The sequence below is a fragment of the Dendropsophus ebraccatus genome, chromosome 4 (assembly GCF_027789765.1).
Source record: "Dendropsophus ebraccatus isolate aDenEbr1 chromosome 4, aDenEbr1.pat, whole genome shotgun sequence".
NCBI lineage: Eukaryota > Metazoa > Chordata > Amphibia > Anura > Hylidae > Dendropsophus > Dendropsophus ebraccatus.
In genome coordinates, this window is record NC_091457.1 from 114,119,590 (window position 1) to 114,146,034 (window position 26,445).

At 42.7% G+C, this 26,445-nt stretch overlaps 1 protein-coding gene across 1 annotated transcript in view; it reads left to right on the top strand.

The window, feature by feature from the left end:
• Positions 1 to 26,445, top strand: part of CELSR3 (cadherin EGF LAG seven-pass G-type receptor 3) — a 171,699-nt gene that overhangs the window by 94,519 nt on the left and 50,735 nt on the right. The window contains exons 27-34 of the mRNA XM_069967922.1: positions 3,435 to 3,514; positions 11,582 to 11,708; positions 13,325 to 13,444; positions 13,538 to 13,674; positions 13,947 to 14,047; positions 14,319 to 14,492; positions 14,734 to 14,928; positions 15,389 to 16,508. Coding sequence (XP_069824023.1) covers positions 3,435 to 3,514; positions 11,582 to 11,708; positions 13,325 to 13,444; positions 13,538 to 13,674; positions 13,947 to 14,047; positions 14,319 to 14,492; positions 14,734 to 14,928; positions 15,389 to 16,508 — 2,054 coding nt within the window. The remainder of the gene's footprint in view (positions 1 to 3,434; positions 3,515 to 11,581; positions 11,709 to 13,324; positions 13,445 to 13,537; positions 13,675 to 13,946; positions 14,048 to 14,318; positions 14,493 to 14,733; positions 14,929 to 15,388; positions 16,509 to 26,445) is intronic.

The following is a 26,445-nucleotide window of genomic DNA, read 5'->3' on the forward strand; positions in this document are numbered from 1 at the left end:
GCACACTGTATTCTCTACCTGTAACACCACATAGCACACAGTTACTACCTGTAACACCACACAGCACACTGTATTCTCTACTTGTAACACCACACAGCACGTTGTATTCTCTACCTGTAACAACACACAGCACACTGTATTCTTTACCTGTAACACCACACAGCACGCTGTATTCTCTACCTGTAACACCACACAGCACACTGTATTCTCTACCTGTAACACCACACAGCACCCTGTATTCTCTACCTGTAACACCACACAGCACGCTGTATTCTCTACCTGTAACACCACACAGCACACTGTATCCTCTACCTGTAACATCACACAGCACACTGTATTCTCTACCTCTAACACCACACAGCATGCTGTTTTCTCTACCTGTAACACCACACAGCTCGCTGTATTCTCTACCTGTAACACCACACAGCATGCTGTATTCTCTACCTGTAACACCACACAGCACGCTATATTCTCTACCTGTAACACCACACAGTACGCTGTATTCTCTACCTGTAACACCACACAGCATATTGTATTCTCTACCTGTAACACCAGACAGCACGCTGTATTCTCTACCTGTAACACCACACAGCACGCTGTATTCTCTACCTGTAACACCACACGGTACTCTGTATTCTCTACCTGTAACACCACACAGCATGCTGTATTCTCTGCCTGTAACACCACACAGCACACTGTATTCTCTACCTGTAACACCACACAGCACACTGTATTCTCTACCTGTAACACCACACAGCACACTGTATTCTCTACCTGTAACACCATACAGTACACTGTATTCTCTACCTGTAACACCACACAGTACACTGTATTCTCTACCTGTAACACCACACAGCATGCTGTATTCTCTACCTGTAACACCACACAGCACGTTGTATTCTCTACCTGTAACAACACACAGCAAACTGTATTCTCTACCTGTAACACCACACAGCACACTGTATTCTCTACCTTTAACACCACACATCATGCTGTATTCTCTACCTGTAACACCACACAGCACACTGTATTCTCTACCTGTAACACCACACAGCACACTGTATTCTCTACCTGTAACACCACACAGCACTGTATTCTCTACCTGTAACACCACACAGCACACTGTATTCTCTACCTGTAACACCACACAGCACACTGTATTCTCTACCTGTAACACCAGACAGCACGCTGTATTCTCTACCTGTAACACCACACAGCACGCTGTATTCTCTACCTGTAACACCACATGGTACTCTGTATTCTCTACCTGTAACACCACACAGCATGCTGTATTCTCTACCTGTAACACCACACAGCACACTGTATTCTCTACCTGTAACACCACACAGCACACTGTATTCTCTACCTGTAACACCACACAGCATGCTGTATTCTCTACCTGTAACACCACACAGCACGTTGTATTCTCTACCTGTAACAACACACAGCAAACTGTATTCTCTACCTGTAACACCACACAGCACTGTATTCTCTACCTGTAACACCACACAGCAGGCTGTATTCTCTACCTGTAACACCATACAGTACACTGTATTCTCTACCTGTAACACCACACAGTACACTGTATTCTCTACCTGTAACACCACACAGCATGCTGTATTCTCTACCTGTAACACCACACAGCACACTTTACTCTCTACCTGTAACACCACACGGCACTCTGTATTCTCTACCTGTAACACCACACAGTACGCTGTATTCTCTACCTGTAACACCACACAGTACTCTGTATTCTCTACCTGTAACACCACACAACATGCTGTATTCTCTACCTGTAACACCACACAGCATGCTGTATTCTCTACCTGTAACAATGATATTGGAATAAAGTAAAGATTTTTTTGATTTTTTTTTTCCTTTACATTTACACGCACATATTATGATTAAGCATCTGTTATCTTTGAGGTGGAGCCCCACAATAAGGCTCTGATCCTCTCTGCCGTTTAGCAACATTTACTTGTGTTACTGCATACTTTTTGTGAATATGCTGCAGTACTGCAATGACACTCCAACATGTGTGAACACAGCCCTAATTTCACTGCACACTTCTGCACAATTAGAGAAATCAGTGCAACACCTGCTTCTGCCTGTTTAGAGATGGTGAATCACTGAGGGGATTGGGGAATCCAGCCAAGCCTCCTGTGACATCACGCACTGCCCCCTGTCTGCATCATCAGCCTGATCTCAGCAAACACACACAATGTGAGACAGAGGCATGGAAGATTTGTCTCTTAAGGGAGGACAGCAGTGGGAACAGGAGACACTGTGGATTTGCACGGGGGCCATTTTTTTCACTTCCTGGATTTCTATCAGCTACCAGTGTGGCAGAACCGTACTGGTACAGTAATACATTGTATAGACACATATATTTAACTTTTAATGTACTTTTAATAGAAAACAAGTTTTTCTTATCCAGAGTTCCCCTTTAAGTGTGCTTGGGTTCATCAAAACCTGAGCATGTGGCATTTGATTACCGGTGGCTGAAGAAGTTGTATGCTGCCCTAGTGAGTACTGGAAAATATGGATACAACCTATGGCTATGTTCATACAACGTAAGTTTAGTATTAATCATGGCCATTGTTGCTGATTTGCAACAACAGCCGTGATTAATACTTAACGTACATTGTGCTGCAGCTAGAGAAAATCCCGTCTGGAGTGTATACACTTAGTATACACTCCGGCCGGAATCGCTAGCGGACGCACAAAAAACTAACATGCTCTATTGTTGGCTATAGTGAATTGGGATACGGCGCGCAAATCTGGCCAGTACTGCAGTACCCGCCGGGATGATCTTCTCTGACATCGGCCGTTCTGTGACCCGGCCGGGTCACAGAACGGCTGGTCTCATATGCCATGTGAACATGGTTTATGGCTGTATCTGTGTTTTCCAAGTAGCCTTTGTCCTGCATCAAACCTCTCCAGCCAATGCTAATCAAATGCTGCACATTTGGGTTTGGATGAACCGGAGGATGCTCAAGGTTGGCTCATCTCTGCTCGCTGCTACTGGGGTACCTGCGACTTTTCTAGTCATAAGGATCCTGCTTCTCTACTGTTGTCAGAATCTATCCTCCACCTAACAAATCTTCATATGTGACCCAATATTATTCTCGGTCACTACCAAACAGTATCAACACATCCCTTTCCTGAAATGCTCAGCAATGCTAGGGACCCTGCTCATCTCACTACTCCTCATCACACGCAGCCATGTTTTCACTAATAAGCGGACAAGTCTCGGCCTCCCCCCATGGGTAGCACGCTTTCCGTCTGTAGCTTTCATCATTCCTGTGATCTCATTGGCCACTATCTGTATAAACGTCCCTCACCTGAGAATGAATCCTCCTTCACATGATCTGAGTATTATATCATTCCGTCAATGTGTGGCCCTCCTTACATCCTGTTGTGTTTGCTTTCAGATTAATGGTGTTATGTTCCTCATGGTGGCTAAACTTGTATGCTCCCCGGGACAGAAGGAAACAAAGAAAAAATCTGTGCTGTAAGTGTGTCCAGGGTTCAGTGTCCTTCTTCATTGTGTTTTATGCTTCTTAATATTTTATACTACTTAATACTTCAGGTTAAACATTTGCTCTGTTAAGTCTAGTACAAGGCCAGAGGGGGGCAGTGCATCACACAGAAACATCTCTTTAGCAATATTTGAATCCCTGGATCATGCTCCGTCCCCTTCATATCCTTCACTAGCGATAGCAGTGTCTATCAGTTTTACATTCCTCACAGATTCTTTGAAAAATGAAAGGTGGAATCTGATTGGTCGTTAGCGGCAACTAAGACAATTCTACTTTGCACCAGTTTGATAAATCTCCCACTATGGTTTTTGTGTTACATTTTTTTTCTTTTTCATTGCAATGTTGAAACAGTGTCCTAGGTTAACCACACATTAAAACTGTAGGGGTAGAAAAATGAAGCAGTATATTGTATGTGTATTCATTTTACATGAAACATTTTTTATAATGCTTTAGTGCCATTAGTACAGTCATGTACAAAAGTTTTGAGAATTACACAAATATTATATTTTCACATGATCTGCTGCCCTCTGGTTTTTATGTGTGTTTGTCAGATGTTTTTATCACATATAGAAATATAATTGCAATCATATTATGAGTAACAAAAGCTTATATTGACAGAATAAGTTAACCTATAGCTGCACCAGGACGTTACTGAACGTCCTCGTGCCGCTATGGGAGTTCAGAGGGGGGTCGCGTGGCCGCGTGGCATGTAGCCCGGGATCGCGGCTATTAGCGGGCACGGTCCAATCGACGTGCCCGCTAATTAAGTACTTAGAAGCAGCTGTCAAAGTTGACAGCTGCTTCTAAATACTTGCTCATATCCATCCCTGGCGGTCTAGTGGGGGGATCGCCCCCCCCCCCCCCCGCGGCGCGATTGCAGGGTGATCCCCGCATCCATCCTGGGCCGGGGTCTGCGCCGTGATGCCGCTGATCCCGGCTCGGCATTCTATTGCTTTCGGCTGTAAAGCAATAGAACACCGATCTCATGGATTCATGCAGTATAACTATACTGCATGGATCTCTATGAGAGATCAGAGTGCATATACTAGAAGTCCTCCAGGGGGGGGGCGTCTAGTATATGTGTAAAGTAAAAGAAAAATATATTTTTAATAACACAAAGCCCCCTCCCTTAATAAAAGTGTGAATCACCCCCCTTTCCCCATTTTATAAATAAAAATAAATAAATAAACAAACATGTTTGCTATCGCCCCGTGCGTAATCGCCCGAACTATTAATTTATCACATTACTGATCTCACACGGTAAACGACGTAAAGTGCAAAATTGCGCATTTTTGGTCGCATCAAATCCAGAATAATTGTAATAAAAAGCGATCAAAAAGTCGTATATACGCAATCAAGGTACCGATAGAAAGATCACATCATGACGCAAAAAATGACACCTCACCTCACAAGTCAGTTTTACCCTAGGGCGAACGGAGTAAAAACAACCCCCCCAAATTAAAAAAAATCTTTTTTTTTTTTTTTTTCAATTTCACCACACATATAATTTTTTTTCTGGTTTCCCGGAACATTTTAGGCAAAAATTACATCTGCCATAGCAAAGTACAATTAGTTGTGCAAAAAAATAAGGGCTTATTTGGGTCTCTAGGTGGAAAAATGCAGGCTTTATATACACGAGGAGGAAAAAACAAAAACACAAAAATGAAAACTGGCTGTGTCCCCTAAGGGTTAATGCAGCAAGTCAATATTTGCAGTGTTGACCCTTCTTCTTCAGGACCTCTGCAATTCTCCCTGGCATGCTCTCAATCAACTTCTGGACCAAAGTATGACTGATAGCAGTCCATTCTTACACAATCAATGCTTGCATTTTGTCCGAATTTGTTGGTTTTTGTTTGTTCATCCGTCTCAATGATTGACCACAAGTTCTCAATGGGATTAAGATCTGGGGAGCTTCCAGGTCATGGACCCAAAATCTCTATGTTTTGTTCCCTGAGCCATTTAGTTATCACCTTTGCTTTATGGCAAGTTGCTCCATCATGCTGGAAAAGGCATTGTTGATCGCCAAACTGCTCTTGGACGGTTGGGAGAAGTTGCTCTTGGAGGACATTCTGGTACCATTTTTTATTCATGGCTGTGTTTTTAGGCAAGACTAAGAGAGAGCTGATTCCCTTGGCCGAGAAGCAACCCCACACATGTATGCTTTCAGGATGCTTTACAGTTGGCATGAGACAAGACTGGTGGTAGCGCTCACCTCGTCTTCTCCGAATAAGCTGTTTTCCAGATGTCCCAAACAATCGGAACAGGGATTTATAAGAGAAAATTACTTTACCCCAGTACTCAGCAGTCCACTCCCTGTACCTTTTGCAGAATATCAGTCTGTCCCTGATGCTTTTTCTGGAGAGAAGTGGCTTCTTTGCTGCCCTCCTTGAGACCAGGCCTTGCTCCAAGAGTCTCCGCCTCACAGTGCGTGCAGATGCACTTACACCTCTCACACCTACCTGCCGCCATTCCTGAGCAAGCTCTGCACTGCTGGTAGCCCGATCCTGCAGCTGAAACACTTTTAACCCCTTAACAACATCGGGCGTAAACTTACGCCCTCGCGCCCTGGTACTTGGCGCATCAGGGCGTAAATTTAGGCCCGATGTTTCCCCGATCGCTGCGTGTTCGCACACAGCGATCGGGGAAGATGGCCTGCTATAAATCATAGCAGGCCATCTTAGATTCTCGGCACAGGGGGTGGTTAACACCCCCCGTGCTTACGATCGCCGCTATAGGCTGGCCGGCCGTTCACGGCGATCGGGCCAGTGGCACGGTGATCAGAGTCCCACAAAATAAAAAATACCTGCCCTGGACCCCTCAGCTAGGTAGCTGAGGGGTCCAGAGCAGGTATTTGTACATTACTCACCTGTCCCGGGGTCCTGATCGGCGTCTTCCGGGTTCGCGGCGTCCTCCGTCTTTCCGGCGCGTCTTCGGATCTTTCCGGTGGTCCCCGTCGTCTTCTTTCGGCTATTTTCGTCCCTCCAGCCTCGTTATTTTCCGGATTTTGCGCTCTGCTGCCCTCTAGCAGCTGATATGTGTAATACACTTATCAGCAGCTACAGGGATGTTCAGAATGTAGAAAAAGTTGTTTTTTTTTCCAAATTTTTTTTTTTCTATTTTCCGCACCCTATCGCCGCTGAGTGTTGATCAGCATCGCACGAAAGTGCGCTGCTAATCAGCAACTCCTCCTTTTTGGCGTAGGGTGTTTTTTTTCTATATTCTACTGCCACGGTCTGCTGATAAGTGCCGCGCATAAGTGCGGCATTTATCAGCAACTCCTTTGTTGGCGTAGGTTTTTTTTTTATACTTACTGTAAAAAAAACACGTAAAAAACACTACATTACACCACACTACATTGAACAAAGTTTGACACTACACCACTACATACCCCATATACCAATCCCCATATAAAGATGGCCCCCAGGGTGTTTTCGGCGTCAGAGGGATACGTTATTATTGCCTCCGACACCGAAACAGCCAGTGAGGATGAATGGGGGGGATCCTTCTTTCCTCCATTCATCCTTATCATCCTGTGACGTGTCTGGGGGTAGCGTAGCGTACGCTGCCCCCAGACACGTCTTTTCCGCCAGTACCGTCCCAATAAGAGATCACGGTATGGTGTGAAATTCTCCAAACTCTGTGAGCGTACCTCTGGGTACTCTTACAGATTTAGGGTACGTGCACACTGTGGAATGGCGAAGGATAACCCTTCGTGCATTCCACAGCTGGCACCTGCCGGCGGACTGATGCGGGCGCATGTCTCTACACGTGTCATATACTCCATTCTATGCACGGGCGGATTCCGTCGTCCATCCAAAGAATGAATACGTTGGACGGAGAGCGGAATCCGCCCGTGCATAGAATGGAGTCTATGACACGGACGGAGACGTGCGCCTGCATCAGTCAGCCGGCGGGTGCCAACTGCGGAATGCACGAAGGGTTATCTGACGCGATTCCGCAGTGTGCACGTACCCTTAGAGTGTATGTAGGAAGGGACACCCGAATCCAGCCCCCAGATGCCCCCTCCCCCCCCCATCCTCGGAACAAGTGGAAAGATCGTCCGGGAACTGATCTTTCCACTGCTGGATAAAGGTTACCACCTGTACGGGGTTAGCTTTTATACCAGCACCCCCTCTTCCGGTCCCTCTCTGCCCGAGCTACTGTAGCTTGCGGCACGATCCGAAAATATCAGAAGCAGTAATAGCGCCCTAATATTTAGCAGCCATGGAGCGGACCCAGCGCTTCTGGATATGAAGGACCCCGTATCGCACCAGGGCAACATTTTCCAGGTGACGTCCCCCACACTGGAGAAAGGGAGACCCCAGAAGAAGTGCAGAGTGTGACGTAACAGGGGGATCAGGAAGGACACAATTTTCCAGTGTGACACCTGTCCTGATCCCCCCGGCCTCTGCATACTGGATCCCTTCAAGGCGCACCACACATCATTGGAGATCTACGTTATCTAAATTCTGTCCCTTATTCCTATTCCAGGGGTCACGTTGATCCAGGGATTATTCTGATCGCCATTATGGAGTCGGGAAGGAATTTTTCCCCTGTGATGAGGCTACTGTCGTCTGCCTTTTGAGGGTTTTTTGCCTTCCTCTGGATCAACACAGGTTGAATTTGATGGACATCTGTCATTTTCAACCTTATAAACTAATAATTGCCCTAATACCCCCAAAATAAATTAGAATTGTCCCTTTTTCCCCAGCTAAGTAGGTATGGCCGCCATTCCCATTAGAGGATGCCATGATGCAATTACAAAGCCTCTGTGCGGCCAGGACAGTAGAAACCCCCCACAAGTGACCCCATTCTGGAAACTACACCCCATAAGGAATCTAACAAGGGGGGCAGCGGGGATATGGCCCCCTGGTGACGGCGACATTTGGGACGTGAAAATGAAAAAAATGGTATTTTTTATTTTCTCGGCACATGTTCTACGTAAGTGACTGTCACCAGTGGGGTCCATATCCTCACTGCACCCCTTGTTAGATTCCTTATGGGGTGTAGTTTCCAGAATGGGATCACTTGTTGGGGGTTTCTACTGACCTGGCAGCACAGGAGCTTTGTAATTGCGACATGGCCTCCATCCTCCATTCCAGCCTCTAAATGGCGCTCTGTCCCTTTGGTGGCTTGCCCTGTGCCCATATGGCACATTATGCCCACATGTGGGGTATTTTCGTACTCAGGGGAAACTACCCTACACGTTTTGTGTTCATTTTCTTTTTTTAACCCCTTGTGGAAATGGAAAAAATCAAGGCTAGACCAACATTTAGTGTAATTTTTGTAAAATTTTTACTCTAAATCATTAATCTTGTCATGAGTTTTTCATTTTCACAAGGGGCTAAAGATAAAAAAAAACAATAATTGTGTAGAGCAATTTCCCCTGAGTACGGAAATACCCCACATGTGGACATAAAGCGCCATGCGGGTGCAGGGTAAGCCTCCGAAGGGAAGGAGCGCCATTTCGTTTTTGAAGGCTGGATTTGGATGGAATGGATTTCGAGGGGCCATGTTGCATTCAAAAGGCCTCTGTGTTGCCAAGACAGTTGAAACCCCCCACAAGTGACCCCATTATGGAAACTACACCCCTCAAGGAATGTAACAAGGGGTGTAGTAAGCATATGGACCCCACTGGTGACGGGCACAAATGTGGAACAATGTGGCGTGAAAATGAAATATCAAATTTTTTACACTATAATGTTGGTTTAGCCTTGAATTTATCATTTTCACAAGGGGTTAAAAGAGAAAAAAACACACAATATGTGTAGAGCAATTTCCCCCGAGTCCGTAAATACCCCACATGTGGACATAAAGCGCCATGTGGGCGCAGGGCAAGCCTCCGAAGGGAAGGAGCGCCATTTGGATTTTGGAGGTTGGATTTGGCTAGAATGGATGACATGTCGCATTTACAGAGCCCTCGTGCTGCCAAAACACTGGAAACCCCCCACAAGTGACCCCATTCTGGAAACTGCACCCCTCAAGGAATCTAACAAGGGGTGCAGTGAGGATATGGACCCCTTGATGACGGGCACATTTGTGCCATGAAAGTGAAAAAATGAAATTTTTTACTTTTACGTCACATTGTTCCACATTTGTGCCCGTCACCAGTGGGGTCCATATGCTCACTGTGCCCCTTGTTAGATTCCTTGAGGGGTGTAGTTTCCAGAATGGGGTCACTTGTGGGGGGTATCCAGTGTCTTGGCAGCACGAGGGCTCTGTAAATGCGACATGGCCCTTGAAATCCTTTCCAGTGAAATTCAGCTTCCAAAAGCCAATTGGCGCTCCTTCCCTTTGGAGGCTCGTCCTGCGCCCCCTTGGCACTTTATCGCCACATGTGGGGTATTTCCGTACTCGGGAGAAACTGCGCTACACATTTTGTGTCTTTTTTTCCCTCTTATCCCTTTAAGAAAATGAAAAATTGAAGGCTAGAACAACGTTTTAGTGTAAAAAATAAATTTTTCTTTTTTCACGCCATATTGTTCGGAAAATCTGTGAAGCACCTGTGGGGTCCAAATGCTCACCGCACCCCTAGTTACATTCCTTGAGGGGTGTAGTTTTCTAAATGGTGTCCTTTTAGGGTGTTTTTTATGTTTTGGCACCCCAGAGCCTCTGCCAACCTGAAGTGGTACAGTCAGAAATGACCAAATATAACGGAGGCATTGAAATTCACTAGGCGCTCCTTTGTATCTGAGGCTTGTGGTTGCGTCAAATAGCGCAATAGGGCCACATATGGGGTATTTCTATAAACTGCAGAAACGGGGCAATAATTATTGGGGTGCATTTCTCTGGTAATAGGTTTATAATTATGAAAAATATTGGATTACAATAAAATCTCTGCACAGTTCTGGGTGTGCTTTTGCAGAGTTTGGGGGGTGCAGTTTCTGAAATGGGGTGCCTTGTGGGGCTTTCTAACATACAGGCCCCTCAAATACACTTTAAACCTGAACAGGTCCCTAAAAATGTCTGATTTTGAAATTTTACAGAAAATTTGGAAATTTGCTGCTAATGTTTTAAGCTTCCTATTGTCTAAAAAAAATGAAAGATCGTTTAATAAATGCCGCCAACATAAAGTAGACATGTTGCTAATGCTATTTAATATATAATTTATGTGGTATAACCACTTTCTGTATACGCAAAAAAGTTTCAAAGTTGGAAAAATGCAGTTTTTCAAATTTTTTCACATTATTTGGGGTTTTTTTCATAAAGATTCGTTATGAGTATCGACTCCAATTTACCAGAAATGTAAAGTACAATATGTCACGAGAAAACAATCTCAGAATCAGCCGGATAGGTAAAAGCATCCCGAAGTTATTAATGAATAAAGTGACACTGGTCATATTCATAAAATTTGTCTCTGTCATTAAGGCCATTTCAGGCTCTTAAGGGGTTAAGAGACGGCGCCCTGGAGCCTTTTTGGCACCAATGGAACCTCTCTCCTTGAAGTTCTTGATGATGCGATAGATTGTTGAGTGAGGTGCAATCTTTCTAGCTGCGATACTTTTCCCTGTTAGGCCATTTTTGTGCAGTGCTATAATGACTACACGTGTTTCTTTAGAGATAACCCACACCTGTGTTAATGGAGCAATCACTGAAACGATGTTAGCTGGTCCTTTTAAGGCAGGGCTGCAATGATGTTGAAATGTGTTTTGGGGGATAAAGTTCATTTTCTAGGCAAATATTGACTTTGCAAGTAATTGCTGTTAAGCTGATCACTCTTTATAACATTCTGGAGTATATGCAAATTGCCATTTTAAAAACTGAAGCAGTAGACTTTGTAAAAATTAATGTTTGTATCATTCTCAAAACTTTTGGCCATGACTCTACACACAGAATGACATGTTACCCGGGATGTGTAATATGAATGTGGTGTCTCCTTCTCCAGTGCTCCCCCTCCACCCCATCATGACCTTTACAGTCTGTGCTGCAGAACTACTTGCCCCTTGTATATGGAATACATGATGAATGTATTGATGTTCTCTTTCCTGGTGTAATCTCCGTGTCTGTGCTCTCTGCTGCTTCTTCCTATCTCCCTGTAGCATGACTATACGAAGCTCCTTCATTCTCCTCCTGTTTATCAGCACTGCCTGGCTATTCGGTCTGCTGGCTGTAAATAACAGCATTCTGGCCTTTCACTACCTCTATGTTCTCCTCTGCAGTCTGCAGGTAAAATCACTTCTTATGGCTCAATTCGCTTCCTACACATAGATCTGATGTATCTGATTGTGTTCATCTTTTATCTGCCTAAAGTTTCTATAGCTAGTGGGGGAATGACATGCTAGCAGTGCATTATGATAGAAATATATTTGTAAACTGGTATTTAGAAGTGCATCGTATATAAGAGCTATGTGCTAAAAAGTGCCCTTCTCCCGAAGTATCTGGGACCTCTGCTGATCATGTCGAGTGATCTGTAAATATAAGGGAGATCTGACACTGCAATTACATGACTATGATACAAGGAATCAGTATTGGAAATATCACTTGACATCCTGCAGACGGTCTAGCTGTATGTGAGCTCTGACACTCTGCACATAGTATAAATGGAGGTGGCATCCAAAGGGCTAACCCAACACCTAGAAAGGGGTTTACAAATGTCCCTGTAGTTGTAGATGTTGGTGAACTTCTCTTCATTCTATTACTGTAAATTGCATTACCCCCCCCCCCCCCAATTCCTCCACTTTACCCCTAAAAGTCATTATATCTTTACATTATAAGGCTATGTTCACACTAAGTATATGTCCGGCCGCGAAAATATGCGGCCGGACGTATACGTAGTGTGAACATAGCCTTAGGCTGGGTTCACACTATGTATATTTCAGTCAGTATTGTGCTCCTCATATTGCAACCAAAACCAGGAGTGGATTAAAAACACAGAAAGGATCTGTTCACACAATGTTGAAATTGAGTGGATGGCTGCCATATAACAGTAAATAACTGCCATTATTTCAACAGCCGTTGTTCTAAAATAACAGCAAATATTTGCCATTAAATGGCGGCCATCCACTCAATTTCAACATTGTGTGACTGACTGAAATATACGTAGTGTGAACCCAGCCTTACTTAGCATTTGCATACTATTACTAGTATCTCGATGATATCTATATGTCCTTCCAATATCCTATGAGCTACCACTGTGATCTTGCGATTACGATATTCCTATATGCCACCACTGTGTCTTCACCTACTTTGTCTAATGTCCATCTCATGTACCACCACTCTATCTCTAAATACTTTATGCCATGTGTCATCACTGTAACCTGTGTCACCACTTCGCTCCATGCCATTACAATAGGTTTACCTGTATATACCTATGTATACAATACATTACAATAGGTGTACCTGTGTATACCTATACCCAACATGTCAATGTCTTATGTCTAGAGATGAGCGAACCTCGAGCATGCTCGAGTTCATCCGAACTTGAGCGTTCAGCATTTGATTAGCTGGGGCTGCAGAACTTGGAAAAAGCTCTAAGGTTGTCTGGGAAACATGGATACAGCCAATGACTATATCCATGTTCTCAACATAGCCTTAGGGCTTTATCCAAGTTCAGCAGCCACCGCTAATCAAATGATGAACGCTCAGGTTCATATGAACTCGAACATGCTCAAGGTTCGCTCATCTCTACCTATGTCCCATTACTGCATCCATGCCTCTCATTCTAGTGCTCTGCACAGTATTGTATCCCATATTCTATCACTCCTACATGCCTCTTGTATCGACAGTTGTATTATGCATATATCCCAGTCGATTCTTTTAAGCAATGTCTAATGGTCTCACAGGGTTTGGCGGTGCTGGTTCTTTTCTGTGTACTCAATGAAGAAGTCCAGGAAGGCTGGAAAATTGTATGTCTTGGCAAGAAGAGCCAGGGAGAAGAGTCATCAAGACAAGCCCCGATGGGGGTAATACACTGTGTTTGTATACTGATGTGTGGTTATAACTAGCATCTATCTTGTAATATATAAACCTGATTTATTTCCTTTCTCTACATCCAGGGTCCCAATGCTTACAATAACACAGCCCTATTTGAGGAGAGTGGTCTTATCAGGATTACTTTAGGAGCGTCTACCGTGTCCTCTGTCAGCAGTGTGCGCACCGCACGTACTCACTCCAGCCATAGAGCCTATTTAAGGTAGACCACTTCATTTCTCTACAGCAGTTCATTTTTTCTGACTCTCCATGGTATGGTATGTTCACAGGATGATCTTCATTTTTGTTCAATTGGGATGCAGGCGCATCTGTGTGCGCCCGCATCCCAATTCACCATAGCACACAAAGGAGAGTGCGGACAGAGTCACTCTTGTGACCAGTTTATTGTTTGGGAACCCTTCTAACAAAAGAGGGATTATTTGTACTGGAAGACCCCTTTAAGTGTTAACGTTTGCTTTGTTGATTTTGCTGCAGGGAAAACATTGCAGCGCGTCAGGGATCTGCCAAAGACCATAGTCATCATTCCGGTCCTACTGACTTAGACATGGCAATGTTTCATCGAGATGCTGGAGGAGGTAAGGAGACTATGCTGTAAAGGAATTCTGTTTAATGACCTTTATACTAAAGGAGCAGAGTTCTCACACCTGCCTAGTGATTATTAAATTATTTAGATTTATAGGCAGTCAGTCATTAGACATATCCATTTGTTTTAGGGGCATCTGTTATATAGATGCCCATAAAATACAGATCCTGGGGACACATATCCTATAGTATGGCTGGGTGCATTCTAGCCTTCATGAAAACATTTTGGGGTCAATAATTATTTTCATGGTTACATCTGTCTAGGACAAGATTCGGATTCGGACAGTGACCTCTCATTGGATGAGGAGCGCAGTCTGTCTATCCCGTCGTCAGAGAGTGAAGAAAATGTCCGTCCCCGAGGCAGGTTCCAGCGTCAGTTCAAACGGGCAGCTCACAGTGAGAGACTGCTCACCAATCCATCAAATCACAGTCCTAAAGGTGACCGCAGATTTCCATACATCTTCTCTATTGGAATGTCTGTAAATACTATATAGAAACATGGATATGAAGGAAGCGAGTGCAGTGTTTATTTCAGTATCCTGAATATATGGTGTCATATAAAGACATATTTTAATAGATCCTCTATATCTCACCTGAGATGTAAGGCCATTATAGCTTCTGTTTGGAACATACTATAGATCCAGCAACATAACTACTGGACACCTCTCTTCCCTAGCAGATATGGATGGCAATGACTTGATGTCCTACTGGCCAGCCCTAGGGGACACAGAGGTGCAGCCAAACTCATTGCAGAAATGGGGGTCTGAAAGAAAACTTGGTCTTGATCTCAACAAAGACGCAGCCAACAACAACCAGCCAGACTTGACCAGCGGAGATGAGAATTCACTCACACACTCTCATAGACAGAGAAAAGGTAAGTAAATTGTGTGGACATATGATAATTGAACGTTTTTTTTTAAATATGTATGTATGTTTAGTACAATATTGCCCTTTTAAAAAAGGTCATCCTATCTGGATTCCCCTTCCAGGTGTCCAATTAGTTGTAGAGACCCCTATATAACATTGGTATGCCTTATGTCAGGAATAAGCTTTACCCTGCAATAATAGCAAACTTCTGGCAGGTCCAGGAGCTCTGCCTGCTGATCAGGAAACAACTTTACTAAAAGAAGGGATGGTATACTTGGGACAATCTATTTAAGTGGTTGTGACTATTAATATTCAAAATACCCACTAAACACAGAATAAAGATGTTTTCATCATTTTCTGTGGGGGCCAAGTGACATGGGACAGAATAGAACTCCTTTACAGAACTATACTGTTGACTTTCCAAAAATATTTCCGAGTTTATGTCGTGTTGTATTTTTTCTACTTAGGAATTTTGAAGAATCGACTTCAGTACCCACAAGGTTTACCATCCATGGGAAGGATGACAAATGAATTATCGTGGTATAAGACTTCCACATTGGGCCACAGAGCTGTGCCAGCAGCCTCATATGGTAGAATGTATTCCGGAGCTGGCAGTCTATCTCAGCCCACCAGCAGATACTCTTCCCGGGAGCAGCTTGACATGTTGATGCGAAAGCAGATGTCCCGAGAGCAACTGAGTAGGAATAATTCTCGGGAACTTCTGGAAGCTGTACCCAGTAGACATGGATCTCGCGAACAACTGGATACCATCCCCAGCCGGCATGGTTCAAGAGAACATCTGGATATTATTTCCAGTCGACACGGATCAAGAGAACATTTAGAAAGTATATCAAGCCGACATGGTTCTAGAGAACATTTAGACCAGTCCGACATGAGAAGTGATAGGAGGGATGATCTGCCTAGAAGGCATGCTTCTAGGGAACACCTGGAAGAATTACATAGCAGATATGGGTCAAGAGAGCAACTTGACCCAGGGCCAGTAAGAGAGCTGTCTAGGGAATGGGTAAATACTTTGCCAGGTAGGCAAGTATCTAGAGAGAGAATGGACTCTATATTAAACAGACATCCCTCTAGGGAACAGCTAGAACTTCAGTCGAGAAGACAGCCTTCCAGAGAGCAACTAGCATCTACTAGGCAACTGTCTAGGGAACAATTGGACTTTTTATCAAGAAGGTCTAATTCTAGAGACCACCTGGACACAGTGCCTAGTACACATTCATGTACAGATAACTTAGAACCTCTTTCTAGAAGGCAACCATCTAGAGAAAATTTGGAAACACTTTCAAAAAGGCTTCCATCTAGGGATAACCTTGAACCTCTCTCTAGAAGACAACCTTCCAGGGAAAATCTAGAAACAGTTCCCAGTCGGCATCCGTCCACTGAACAGCTAGATATTCTATCATCTATCCTCGCTTCATTTAATACATCTGTCCTTTCATCCAATAATTCCGCCCAACAGACAGTGAACCCTTCAGTGCAAAACTCCTCAACACCATCTATGCTGTGTTCCTCTACACCCCATTCTGCAACATCACACAGCATATCCGAGATGTCTGCAGATTCCGAGTAAGTAAAATCTGTTATTTCGTTGTATTTGTTCCTGAAAGCTGTGGTCTCTTGTATTGTACATAGGCTACACCTTGTCAGGCTGTACAGATGGCAACCTATGTGACTCTAGTGAAAGATGCCAATCATTGCAATGGAAATGGAGCATGCAAGGGGTAGCCCACTCACCCATTGTAAATGCAAGTAGAATCGCATTGTTCTTAGATTGGTGAGGCTGACAACCTGTGAATAAACTTAAAGGGAAAGTCTGGGCAAAATAATTTTAAGATATGTTTTTGGTGTCAGGACGGGACAGGTAGAGACAAAACACGACAGTGAGCCCTAGGTCTGAACCCGCCCACTGTCCCTACCTACTTGCCTCAATCAGCCCTAGGCAGCCTCAGACAACCACAAAGACGTTCCCTATACTAAGTACGTGACACACAGAACAATACAGACAGACAAACACAATAAAGGGTAGTCAGAAAAGCCAAGTCAAGACCAAACGGGCAATGCGGTACGAAATCAGCAAACAATCGGATAGTTAAATTGTCAGGCGGAAGGTCGGATAACAAGTCGAGCAAGGCAGAGGGATTAGGAACGGGGAACGCAGGAACAGACAGGGGAGATGGGATTAGGGGATTAAACCTAAATAGCCAGTGCTGAGACACTGCCTCAGCTTTGTTTTATGCTGACCAAGAGCCCGGTCTGGATCCCTATTGGACCGGCACTCTGATATTCCAGGTTGCAGACAGGCAGAGAAACCCATCAATCACACAGACAACTCAGGTGCATAATCAAGTGCAGAAGCTTCTCAGATTAACTCCTGCATTGCCCGGAAGCTGAGAAGCAGCCGGGTGTGGCACACAAAAGCAAACACGAGGACATCTATTATGGGAAACGCACCTATAGTACATTTTCCCTGCACTAACTACAGCATGGAGTGTCCAGGTCTCTGTAAAGTTGGTGATGTCATGTCACATAAACTGGCGTCTCCTATGCTCCAGTCTGTCCCACCGATGCAGCAGGAGCCGGCAGTTTATGTGACGTGACATCACCAGCTATACAGAGCCCTGAACACGCCATGCTGTAGTAAGGGCAGAGAAAATGCTCTATAGGTGCATTTCCCATAATAAGTGTCTATTAGTAATTTTCATAACTTTACTTGGGCAATAACATATCTTAAAATTATTTTGCCCGGACTTAATATTTTGCCCCCTTTAAGATTTATCAAACATTTATCAAAGTGAAACTGGCTCAGTTGCCCCTAGCAACCAATCAGATTTAACCTTTTATTCCTCACAGACTCTGAAAAATGAAAGGTGGAATCTAATTGGTTACTAGGGGCAACTTAGCCAGTTTCACTTTACACCATTTCTGATAAATCTCCCCATAGTATAAGTCTGTTTTTACAGAGCTAATGGCATTTTTGTATTCCACTGTAGCAGCTCATCATGTCTGACTGGCAGCAGTGTACGGCATCCTGTAGCAGATCAGAACTTTCTGATGTAACAAGCCATGTACCCTGGAGCATAGCTATTAGGCATGTAGTGGTAGAAGCTGCATTGATGGGGCCCAAGGGTCCCTCTGCCTTATTAGGTAATTATTACACAAACTATATTAAATAGGAGCTAAACGTTTCCTTACATAGTGATTAAAGGCTATGTCCACATTTTTTTTATTCTCTCAGTGCTTATAAAACTGTAGTTGGTGTTAATTAAAAATACCCTACTATTTTGTTTCTACAGCACTTTTGCAGCTTGTGTTTCTTTGGTAACAAAAACTTTTTGTAGTTTAATACTGCAGTCAGAGCCGACTAGAAACAAAATATAAGACAGCGCTTCATAGCGTAATTCAGACAGGGCTGAAGAGGTGAAAGTAAGCACATAGAACTCTCACCTGAGCAGGTTGTGCTGATGTAAGGCACAACTCTTACTGATAGCATGTGAATGAACCGCAGCCACTCCCGACTAATCCCCACAGGGATTAAAGACAGACAGTATCCTCCTCCACTCCAAGGCAGGTAAAACAGGCGCAGGTCCAAGGGGTAATAGTGATTTCATAAATTTTATGATATTTTATAAGAATTATGCCAGCGACACAACGCGTTTCGAGACCGGTCTGGTCTCTTTATCAAGTGTCTAATACCATAATACAAAGGCACATTCATACATGTGCCTTTGTATTATTATGGTATTAGACACTTGATAAAGAGACCGGACCGGTCTCGAAACGCGTTGTGTCGCTGGCATAATTCTTGTAATAAATTTTATGATATTTGATATTATGATATCACTATTACCTCTTGGACCTGCGCCTGTTTTACCCGCCTTGGAGTGGAGGAGGATACTGACTGAGGCTATGTTCACACAGCGTATGAGACCGGCCGTTCCGTGACCCCGGCCGGGTCACGGAACGCCGGTCTCTGGACGGATCATCTCGGCCGGTACTTAAGTACCGGCCGGGTGATCTTTCCGGCCGCAGAGCTCTGATGCGGGCGCATCAGTATGCGCCCGCATCAGAGCTTACCATAGCCCACAGTGAAGCGAGCGTCCGGAGCCGCTTGCTTCACTGTGTGAACTGTCAGGTCTTTCTGTGGCCGGCCAGAGCGTATATGATGTGTGTACGCTCCGGCCGGGATCCCATTGCAAATATGGCATTGTTCCACACCGCAAAACTACGGCCGTAGTTCTGCGGCGAGAACTACGGACGTAGTTTTACGTTGTGTGAACATAGCCTGAGACAAAAAGTGATATTGTACTCCTCAACCTCATTGCAAATTTATGGGTAGTCCATGGAACATGCTGTCTCTTAGAGACTCTGCAATCTCCCACCTGAGGCAAGATACTCCTCTTGCCTCATCGCAAATACCACCCTGCCTGTAATTATATTTTTTCTGTATGTCCTTTACTTCTGAAATAAATCCTGAGACTGTAGAAATACACTACATTGAAATTGTCATAGAAATAAGTGGTATGTCACTTATTCCTGGTGGAAATGACAATAATTAGCCCTATTGAATGGCTGGGTATAATCATTATGTGAATCTTCAGTGGATCTGCTGCACACTTACAAATCCACAGAACAAACAAATCAGAATTGAATCCTTCATGTGAATATAACTTTGTATTAAAGTGTCACTGTCATTATAACTTTCAAAATCTAAATCAACAGGAGATTTGATATAAAGCAAATTTGCAATTTACAGTCCTTATTTTTTTAGTTATCATGGAAAACACAGCACTTCCTGTGTTCTGTCCCTTTTTTTTTTTTTTCAAAGAGTCTAAACACAGTAAGTCCTGTGTTTCCCAGGTCGTCTGTGCTTATAGAAAAGGCAGTCATGTGATTGATGGACACATTGAGCTGTGACTCTCTGTACTGGCCGGGAACTCATGTGTTTTGTCTCTTTTTTTCAACCAGCTCAAGACTAAAAAGCTACCTTCAGGAGACTGGACCACACATAGTTTTGTTTTACAGCATGATAACAAAAAAAAAAGAATGTCAATTACAAACTTGCTTTATATCACATCTACTGTTGATTTAGATTTTGAAAGTTAAAACGACAGGTAAACTTCAAGGTTCTATAGGGGTCTGTGAGGGACTGATACTAAAATAACAAGTGCCATTTTTGTGTCACTTAAGGTTAGTGAGAAATGATGGTCATTCCTGAAAAAAACTGCATCGGGAGCAGGAGAGGAAGATACTATGGGCAGCTGTGTATGCAAGCACCTGGTTACATATTTGCTAGCAGAGGTCTGTAGTCCACTCGCCAGCTGGCCTGAGACGTGACTAAGCAGAAGGAGGTCGGGGATCTCAGGTAACCATTTACAACTGCAATACTGAAGCCAGGATGGAACATCAACAAATGTGCACAACCACAACAGGAAGGAAGTGTGGCACAGAGCGCTGACACAACCAAATGCTGTATCTATGTATCGCCCAAGACACTTGCTGCGGAAGTCTCCTTTAAAAAGATAGTCATCAGGGGAAGAGAGGTTCACATGAACTGAACAGACGTTTTTTTATACCTTTTGTACGTTTGTAACCAGAGCTAAAAAGGGAGAAAAAAAAAACAGAAGATTTTTATCCTTATTTTTAGGAATAATTTGTCGATGTCATTCCAATGCAGACATTGTTCTTGTTGAGGGTTGTTTAAGGAGGATATAAGAAACATTTGCTGACACTTGGACTGTCTAGAGAGTAGTGAAACGTCCGATGGATTAGAAGGAACCTATTACACAGGGTGAGAGGGGGAAACAATGTGTATTGTAATATGATTGTATAAAAGGAAACTATAATGAAAATGTGTTATGTGTCTGGAGTTCCTTACGAGTGAGAAATGTATACCTCTCGCCTTCACATTCCTTGGAAATCTCTAAAGGGTACATTCATATTTTCCAATTTACATATAGAATTAATCTACATATATGAGATATTTATGCAGAATATATCTGTAAGGCTTTGTTCACACTGCTAACTGAGGCGGTTTTCAGAACCTCCACTGCAGTCTCGGCAGATTTAAAGGGGGTTTCCAAGTATTTTACATTTATGGCCCATGCCAACGTATACACAATGAACATAGCTGTGCTGGCAAGTTACTACAGCGCAGCTGCTGTAACCTAATGCCAACATTAAATAATGAACTGCTCCTTGTGTATATCCTGGAGCTGAACAGTTGACCATAGGCCATCAGTTTCAAAAACCTGGAAAACCCCAACAGTACTAGTGGACCCCAATATAGGTAAGTGGGGTCTGTCTGGAGTGTAAACTGTGTGGATATATTCAGGGTCTTGGTGCTCAGACCCCCAGTAATAGTTAGATTGAGCCAAGAGACGTACTCCCCAACTCGGCAATCTTCATCTTGGCTCCATAGACTTACACTGCAGCAAGATTCAAAAGGCAGTGAACTGAGAAGCGATATGCGTAGATGAGCACTTTCCCCAACTCTGTCTAATGATTGGTGGGGGTCTGAACATCTAGAACATGTGACATGTCTTTAGGACGTGTGGAAAGTTTAACGTGACATTGCCTATATAAAGACATGATCGTCCCATGCCACCACATATCATCTCTCATTGCCATTTCTGCTGTATCAGTTTACGCAACATTGGAAGTATGCAAGTGAAGACGAGAACTGGTGACATGAACTCCCTGAGCTGTAAGGTTTCCTAATTCATTGGAGACACTTAGTGCCTCGTACCTCACTGAGGACATGATATGATTGGCTGCATTTAGTGTAGGCAGCATGTTAAACCATCGGAATCGGATGCAGGGTTACTTGAAAGAAATCTTCACTGGAGCTTTAAGAAGTTTTTAAGTTTTTTTTGTACAAATATTACTGCAATTTGCTTCAAACTTACATTTTCCTAAAGAGCGATATTACAGAGCCACTTTTATACCATTGCTTATCATGTCCAACAGTACACAGGTGTAGTTATGTCTTCTATGCTTCTTGATGCATTTTCCCTTCCTATTTAGTATGTAAAAAGGGTGAACACTGCTAGTAGAAAACCTCCTATTACCTCTCATACAGCACAAGGAGCCTCCACTGTCCAGTCACAAAGGAGTTAAAACACTTGCAAAATGTGAAGCCCACTTGTCATAGTTATACAAGACTTTGTCATAAAGATGCATGAAAGGGATATAGCTTATCAATTCATTATGTGCCAAATTTATTAAAGCGAAAGTACCACTAGTACATAGCTTTTTTGGTTTTTACTATAAAACGATGCTGGTGGGGATGCTGGTGCTGCAGTCCTTTTTTTTTTTTTAAAACTGCTGCCCGGTCCCGCCACCCCGTTGGTCTATTACCAAGCACCAGCCAGGCTTGAAGCCTTGGTGGCGGGCCTGCCAGCCCCCAGTGTGATGAAACCCCTTCCCCTCTGTGACACGGCTTTATTAGAATCAATGGAGCCACATCACAGAGGGATGGGGAGATCGTCACACTGGGGGCTGGCGGGCCACCTCCATGTCTTCATGTTGCTTGGTAAAAGACCGGTGCCGTGCACAGAACCGAGAGGCGGTTAAAAAAAAAGACAGCAATAGCAGCATTTCCACATCAGCTCCGGTCTATTCATGTAAAAAACTGTGATATAAGTGATATACTAGTGGTACTTTCACTTTAACTATTAATATAGTTTTTATTTACTAGAGTACATGCATGGCAACCAAGGGGTGGCACTGGTGTATTCTGTATTTGGTGCATTTTGAGCTGTTGTTGCCAGATTTAACATCTGATTTTTCCCTTCTTTTCATTACAGTATTTAAACATATACCACAGTGGGGGTGTGGGCAGAGGTTCTTTTTCTAGTGTTTTTTTTCCCTCACCCAGAAAGAAGGTTTAGCAGCATCATTTGAAGAACTTCATTTTACCAGTTAAAATAGCACTCTGGGATTTTTGCTTACAGCATTGCTATTATTAGAGAATAATGTAGAGGCTCTCATGCTTTGTGCTTACTAGTTTTAGCTAATGTGGAAATCATGGGTTTTCAGCTAAACTGATTCCTATTTCCCATGAAGCCTCTGGCTCTGCATAGAGAGGGTATGGTGTCTCAGGTAAGCTTATTAGACCAACCTAATCAAGCTGTTGGAGTCCATCCAGGGGAGACTTAGTAGGTTGGGGTCAGTTCACATTATATTTAGTTTTGATGTAGTTTCTCAAAATGTGGTGGTGGTGGTGGGGGGGGGGGTAGTGAAATATTATTATAAGGAGAAAGTAATTTGACCTATAATAATTTTTTACTGCATTTTGACTCTGTTTTTGCTACAATTTTCCAAACTTGCACTACAAAAGTTCCATATTCCCACAGTTTTGTAAAAATGACAGCAAAAATGTAGAAAGAAAAGCAAATGTACAGTGTGTGAACAAAGCCTCGAGAGGTTTTATAATTACAGTTTATCCTGATCCCATAGAGATAGCAGCAGCAACATACACATAGAGCTAAGTGGGGAGGGGTCTGTGAGCTGTCAGGAGGCATCTGATAGGTGATGATGCCATCCTGTAATTCACAGGAAGTTATCCGACCCAGGACAGACCACTTCTTTTGACACATTAAACACTGTGATTTTCTGTAGGGTGGCTGGTAATCACATGACCCAGCTACAGTAATAAAACATTTGCCCACAATTTTGTTGGAATGAAACTGACACTATAGGAAAGATGACACTATAGGACCAGTGATGGTGAATGTGCGTTATATCAGTAAAAAAAAAACAAAAAAAACACTGGAGTGATTCTTTAATTTTATGTCACCAAAGGATGTGTCTCTAATTCTGAAGCTAAAGAAATTTCCTCGATGCAAATCGTTACCTCCCCTTTATCTTCTGCTAAGAGGGGTAATTGTGGTTTTGCTTCATGGAATAGGCTTCCAATAATTTATGGAAAAATGTGTTTACAATACGAAAATATGATGCACTGATAATCACTTTTAAATTGTTACATTTTAACCTCAACTACACTACCCAACTAGTATCCAGATCCATCCATATAGCTTCTACATAACTGCTGAACACAACAGCTAGGTTGCTTGCTGATGGTTTCCACATCCACAGAAAGGCATAATAAAACCCTACTTAGGCACCCAGAGAATATTCTCAAAATATTCAGGATCAAAGGGCAATCAATATAAAATTGCATTTTTACATCATAGAGTTTGTATAAGCGGAGGTGAACTTTAAACCAAAAATATATGAATGAAGTAGGAAGGAATTTCTTGTTGGATGGAATCACCCTTTTGTCACCTCTTCTCTTGCATGTCCATCAATGAAAACAGACGAGGGAAAATGCAAGTGTTCATCCTTTCCGATCTCTCGAAATCACTGTTGCCAAAATGTCTGCATGTATCAGTGTTGCAATGACAATTACAATATCGGAATGTTTTGTGCTGCAAGGCTCCAGCGTTGTCTATCGTGTGAATCCTGCAGATGAACATTATGTACAAAAAAGAAAGAAACCCAACATATAAATAAAACTATTCATGCAACTCGGAAAATGGTGCAGTATGCTAACATATACGTGTGTATATCGGCATACATCTACGTGTGCGTGTGGTCTTGGCGTGTTTTGTTCTTGCCTCTTTGTTATCTGTTGTTTAAACAGAAAAATGAACAAACCTGTTTATTTTTTCAGAATGTATATAAAGATTGAATCTCAAAAATTCTATTTGTTACGCATATTTATACTACGACCTATTTATTTTACTTACGTGACTCATTTGTAACCAATTTTTGGTTTTTGTGTTTTGATAAATATTTATGCTGTTTATTATCACCAAAAAAAAAACTCAAAACCTGTTTCTTTTTTATTATTTTTTTAAAACAAATAAGATTGTAATGGAAAATAGGACATTTTGTTTTTTCTTTTTTTTCAGCAGTTTTTTTTAATGGTCCCATACATAATAATAAAAATAAAAGGAGTAGATTTCTCAAAACTGCAGTGTTCTAGTTCTAGTTTCCCTGATGTAGGGAAAAAAATAGTATTTTTCAAATTTCATATGTAATAGATTTACATGCACACATTTTTTTAAGGTAAACGCCAATAAAAATTAAAACTGTAATTTTTCATAAGGAAGTCTGCTTAAGCCTTTTTTTCCACATGTTAAGCTTGGTGGGCGTTCCTCAATAGGTTAGTCTCCCAACAGCTGTTACAGAATGGGGTGGGTGACCCCAGGCAATCTTCATGCTCTGATGGTACCACTCTATATACAGCAGAAGGGCTAGTGGTTCATGCTGATACATATTGATACAGGTACTGATGATTATTTTTTTAGGGTCCCAATATGACTCCAAATTTAAATGCTATAATCAAAAGACCTACAAAACACCTAAATGGATCAACCTGCAGTGTGCTATAAAGATAGCTATTTCAGAGATTTCATTAATTCTTTGTGCGTAGAGATGAGTGAACTTCGAGCATTCTCGAAGTTTGCTCAGCTCTATTCATTAGTGTAGAATTGACAAATTTACTATGAATATGTTGCGCTCTGAAATATAACATAAAGATTATATCATGGCATGTGCCATTTATAATACTGGTATCTTTTTGTGTTAGAGGGGCCCCCCCACAAGTGCCAGGTCCCAGTTGCGAATGATACCTGCTTCCCCTATAGCTATGTCCCTGGAGGCATAAGGGTAAAGCTATAATACATGCAGAAGACTATGGGACAGATCTTTGTTTATAGGATATTTCTTGGGTTTTTTTTCTTTTCATTTGTTGGTCGAAGAACGAAACAAAAAAAGTTATTTCATTTGTTTCTTGTAAAATTGTAAAAATAAAGCTCCAGATTTGACAATAAAATATTGTAAAATGAGTTTGTCTGTGTCTTTTGTGAAAGGTTTCTTGGTGCTACGATGAAGCCTTAAAGCAGTGGCCTCCAATCTGTGGTCGAAAAACATAATTCTGGAAGTTGTAGTTTTGCAATAGCTGGGGAGCCACAGGTATTAGATTTTTGCCTTATAGGCTTTTCATGTACAGCTACAGGTACAGGTCCTTTTGAACTTGGGTAAAACTGCTTGTGAAAAGGACCTGGGGTATTGGTGGACAGTAAACTCAACTTTAGTTATCAGTGCCAGGCAGCAGCTGCCAAGGCTAATAAAATAATGGAATGCATCACAAGAGGCATAGATGCTAAAGATGAGAACATAGTTTTGCCTCTTTATAAATCTCTGGTCAGACCACACATGGAATACTGTGTACAGTTTTGGGCACCGGTATATAAGAAGGACACAGCTGAACTGGAGCGGGTGCAGAGGAGGGCGACAAAGGTCATTAAGGGAATGGGTGGGTTACAGTACCAAGACAGATTATCACGCTTGGGGTTATTTAGTCTAGAAAAAAGACGTCTTAGGGGCGATCTGATCAAAATGTACAAATATATGAATGAACAGTACAGAGATCTTTGTAGTGGTCTTTTTACTCCTAGGTCTGTAACCATGACGAGGGGGCATCCTCTATGTCTAG